Below are 4,305 nucleotides of genomic sequence, written 5' to 3'. Positions count from 1 at the left end.
GACCAAGTGTATACCCACGTGTTAAACCCTCGAATTTTTGTCAAACTTTCCATAGCATAAGAGTAAGTTTGACCTTTCAAATAATAATTCAACCACTTAAAAGAAAAAACTTCTTATTTACTCTAATTATGAACTTTTACCAGAAAAAAAATAAACAATTACGGGATCTTACAATAAATGTTTAAAAACGACAAATAATTTCACAGCAATGATCGGTATAGCAAAGCAGAAAATTTATGCATATAGGTAGAGCAACAATGTTCATGACAGCTCAATTTTTAGTGTTGAATGTTATTAACTAGAATATATCTTGTGAAACTGCGGAGATCTCCATTGGGAGATTCTATGGCGATAAGGTAAATAGCATAGAAATATCTCATTAATTTTGTTGTTTTTTGTCCCTATTATTCATATTAAATAATCACTTTGTTTCTAGATGGCAAGAAAATCTTGCCTGTTGCACATCGAACTCCTGTATTATATAAGATAAACACCAGACAATTGGAGACAGGCTACGTCTGCAGTCGTAAGAGATGACGAATCATGAAACCGAAAGTTAGAAAATGACAATTAAGCATTAATGATCGTGATGTGAAAAATAATTATATATTATAATCAATCAAAGAGAATTACAATGAAAGCTTATTATTATATAACCTTTGTCAGCCCAAATAAAGACTTCAAAATCACCATGGATTTTGATCTTCTCTACCTTGTTCTATTAGGCTCTGTTCTTCTCATCTTCTACAAACTCACTGCTCAGAAGAAAAAATTTCAACACAAAAACCAATTACCAAGCCCTCCTAGTCTTCCTATAATCGGCCATTTCCATCTTCTGAAACAGCCCTTAGGCCAAACATTGACAAATCTCTCAGCTAAGTATGGTCCTATTTACTTTCTGCGTTTAGGCTCACGCCCAGCCCTTGTACTGTCCGACCGTTCAGTCATTGAAGAGTGTTTCTCAAAGAATGATATCGTCTTCTCCAATCGTCCACTCTTGCCCTCCAGGAAGTTTACATCTTACAATTTTGTCACGATTAGCGCTCCATACGGCAACTTTTGGCGCAACCTTCGCCGTTTCACTGCGCTGGAAATATTCTCTGCGAAGCGTCTGCAGATGTCTTCGAACGTCCGCGCCGAAGAGCTCAGGATCATGATCAAACACTTGTTTGAACGCTCCCTCAAGGGGGCAAAGGAAGTGGATGTGAGAGCGTTTCTGTACGTGTTGGATTTTAACATCATCATGAGAATGGTTGCAGGCAATAGGTGCATTGAAAAGGAGAAAATTGACACAGATGAAGCTAAAGCTAAAATGGATGAGCTTACGCGTATTTTCAGACCTGATATCACAAGCGCTTTGGGGATTATTTTCCATTTCTGAGATGGTTGAGTTACTTTGGAGTTGAGAGAAAACTGGTAAAATTACATAAAAAGAGGGACGCTTTTACGCAGCGTCTGGTAGATGCACACCGAAATTCAAAGAAACCATCTTCAGTTGATGATATTGAGATTAAAGGAGCAGTTGTAGATGTGATGCTGAAGCTGCAGGAATCGGAGCCTGAATTCTACACTGATAATGTCATCAAAGGATTTATGCAGGTAATATCCTCAAGCACTTTTGAGTACTTATAATTTAATTAATTTACTCCAAAAATTATATTATTTTGAGTCTAATTAAATCCACTAGAATGCTAATTTGTTCTCTAATTAATCCCCTAGTGCATATATACATACAAGAACTATTTGATCGTGCTGAGGTGCATACAAGATTCTTTTGGTAATCTATTAGAATCGTTGCCATATTGCAACTTTAAAAATTACAAGCGTTTGGTTGAAAGTATTCAAAGATTATTTCTGATAATTTAAAAAAATCAGTATTTTTTTATTAATAATAATGATTTAAAAGATAATATAAGATATATGCAACTGCCCGATGACAGAATAAACAATTTCCTCCTTTGTAATACAACTCTTAAAAAGGTGTTTTGTTTTTGCTTTTGTTTTTTTGTTTTAATGCAATCAATGATCAAGATAGACTTTTTAGCCTACCACAACGAACCTTTCATGTCCTAATTAATAGTTTTCAATTACTTCCAAAGAAAGTGGGGTATGTAGAAAAGTACGCTAAAGTTCAAGTTATATGACATTAAAGAAGATCGGGAAATATCACTTCAAATTTAATTTAATTTAATTTTTAGGAATATGCATGAGAAAGATCTTCAACCATTCAATTAACTAATAAGCTACTTGTTTTTAGGCCATGCTAATGGCAGGAACACACACCACGGTGATGACAATGACATCGGCTATTTCAGAGCTGATATCACATCCAGAGGTGCTAAAAAAAGCGAGGGAAGAGATAGATAACGTTGTGGGACAATCCAGGATTCTAAATGATGCTGATCTTCCTAAACTGGCATACCTTCATTGTATTCTGAATGAGACACTTCGACTGAATTTTTTATCAGTTTTACCTCCTCGAGAATCGTCAGAGGATTGTAACATAGCAGGTTACCACATCCCACAAGGCACACAGCTACTAGTAAACATATCGGCAGTGCATACGGACCCGGATGTATATAGCGAGCCAAAAATGTTCAAACCTGAACGTTTCCAAGATATAACAGAAGAAAAGGGAGGCTGTAAATTCATGTCTTTTGGTGTAGGAAGAAGGATTTGTCCTGGGGCTAGCTTGGCCATGAGAGTGATGGAATTATCACTAGGGACTTTGATACAATGCTTTGAATGGGAAAACGCTGAGGATGTTAGCGTTGGTGCTACGGAGACGCCTGTGAAAATAATATTTCGACCTCGTGAAGAACTTGTTAAAGTTCTTGATCAACTTTGAACTGTCACCAAACAGTTGGGAAACGTATGCAAAGTTTACGGTTTTTAGTTGGACAATGAGATGATGGGTAGATGGACATGTTTATATGAATGTCATAAAACCGATGTTAAACAATTACATGTTGTTGACTGTTATATATATACGTGTATATATAGTGCTATGAGGGTTTATAATTTGTGACGGTAAAAATTTAGTGAAGTAGGTAAAATTAAGAAGGCATAATTCTATGCAAGAAACATAGTTAAAGTTTTAAAGTGGTTTGGCCATTGATAAGAAGATTACGTAAACTGTTATGGAGTTTTCAATGAATTTTGCAGGGTAACAATATAATATTACAAATTGTCAATCTCATTGCCTTTTTACAATTATACTATTAATAGGACGAGAGAGTGATTAGTGAGTAACTACTTAAGTTGATACATCTAGTTTTTAGTACATTGAATTTAGATATCTAAGAAAATTTGTTAATTCTGTTATCCCATAATGATAGCAAATAATTTTTAGCTCATAAAAGTAAGAGATAAAGATGAAATGTTGTTAAGCAAATTGTATAATAGTTACTTATTTTTCCCTCTATTTTTTGATGAAAGGATTCCTACCTGTATTTAGTTACATTTTGAGTTGACTTAGGTGTAGGTAACATGTCTGCTTACTATATATTGCCCACATGACTAATCACTATGTAACACCTAGACGCTTCGTTGGTGCAATATTTATGCTTTTTTTTTCAAAGAAAAGTCTAACTGCACAACAAATTTCCCCATTTTGTGAAGTTCAAGTAGGGATTAAAAACTCTTTATTTTTCTACATAAATGATTGAAAAATGGATGATCAAGATCTATGCTCAAACACTCGCCCGAAAATGAAGTTCCAATTTTGTATTTAGTGCACTGCACATGTTTCAGAATGATTCAAAGTGTTTTATCGATTTACATAAAGCAACAACTCAAGTACCTGATTAGAAAGTTGCCACATATCATTGACTTAACTTAAATGGATAAGATCATTTCGAGTTCAGTCTTTACACATCTATAAATACTCCTCTTGAAATCATTTACCAGGTCACCAACTTCAGTTTTTCTTAAACTCTCAAGATTTCAAAGGATTCTTAATCATGGTTAGTATCTTATGATATAATATAATACATGTGAAAAACAATACGTATTCTAAGGTATATCAAATTAATATAATACAATAGACATATCTTATAACACGATACGATATTAAGTTATGATACATATTATCAATATGAATCAGTACACATTTATAAAGAAAATGAGTTTTAAAATTTTAGGGTATTTGTGATTTTTTAAAAATGATAACGTGTCAAATATAATTTATATTATTTTATTATTATTTTGTTATATTATTTTTTTATAGGTATATCATACGATACCACATGAGACATGAGACATGATACATAATATGAAAAATTTGGTTTTCGATATACGATACAA

The 4,305-nt window shown here is 33.5% G+C and overlaps 1 protein-coding gene across 2 annotated transcripts; it reads left to right on the top strand.

Moving 5' to 3' along the window:
• Positions 1 to 637: 637 nt before the first annotated feature.
• Positions 638 to 2,974, top strand: LOC123194049 (cytochrome P450 81Q32-like). 2 transcript variants are annotated; one of them, XR_006497213.1, is made up of 2 exons: positions 638 to 1,599; positions 2,258 to 2,974. XR_006497213.1 is itself a non-coding variant. In XM_044607170.1 (2 exons), exons 1-2 carry the CDS (start codon positions 1,534 to 1,536, stop codon positions 2,846 to 2,848), a joined length of 657 nt encoding a protein of 218 aa, XP_044463105.1. In that variant the 5' UTR covers positions 645 to 1,533; the 3' UTR covers positions 2,849 to 2,974. The 2 variants fall into 2 exon arrangements, 1 of the variants encoding a protein (XP_044463105.1); XM_044607170.1 differs by having other exon boundaries at positions 645 to 1,599.
• Positions 2,975 to 4,305: the final 1,331 nt, after the last annotated feature.

This window comes from Mangifera indica, chromosome 13, assembly GCF_011075055.1.
Source record: "Mangifera indica cultivar Alphonso chromosome 13, CATAS_Mindica_2.1, whole genome shotgun sequence".
NCBI classification, from domain to species: Eukaryota; Viridiplantae; Streptophyta; class Magnoliopsida; order Sapindales; family Anacardiaceae; genus Mangifera; species Mangifera indica.
The sequence above is the reverse complement of the archived record's forward strand: the minus strand, read 5'-3'. Positions and strand labels throughout refer to the sequence as shown.

What these genes read in the sequence shown, in the direction of transcription:
- LOC123194049 (XM_044607170.1), top strand. Translation starts at nt 1,534, where the DNA reads ATGCTGAAGCTGCAGGAATCGGAGCCTGAATTCTACACTGATAATGTC. An exon ending in TCATCAAAGGATTTATGCAG is followed by an intron (nt 1,600 to 2,257) that starts GTAATATCCTCA and finishes ACTTGTTTTTAG; the next exon opens with GCCATGCTAATGGCAGGAAC.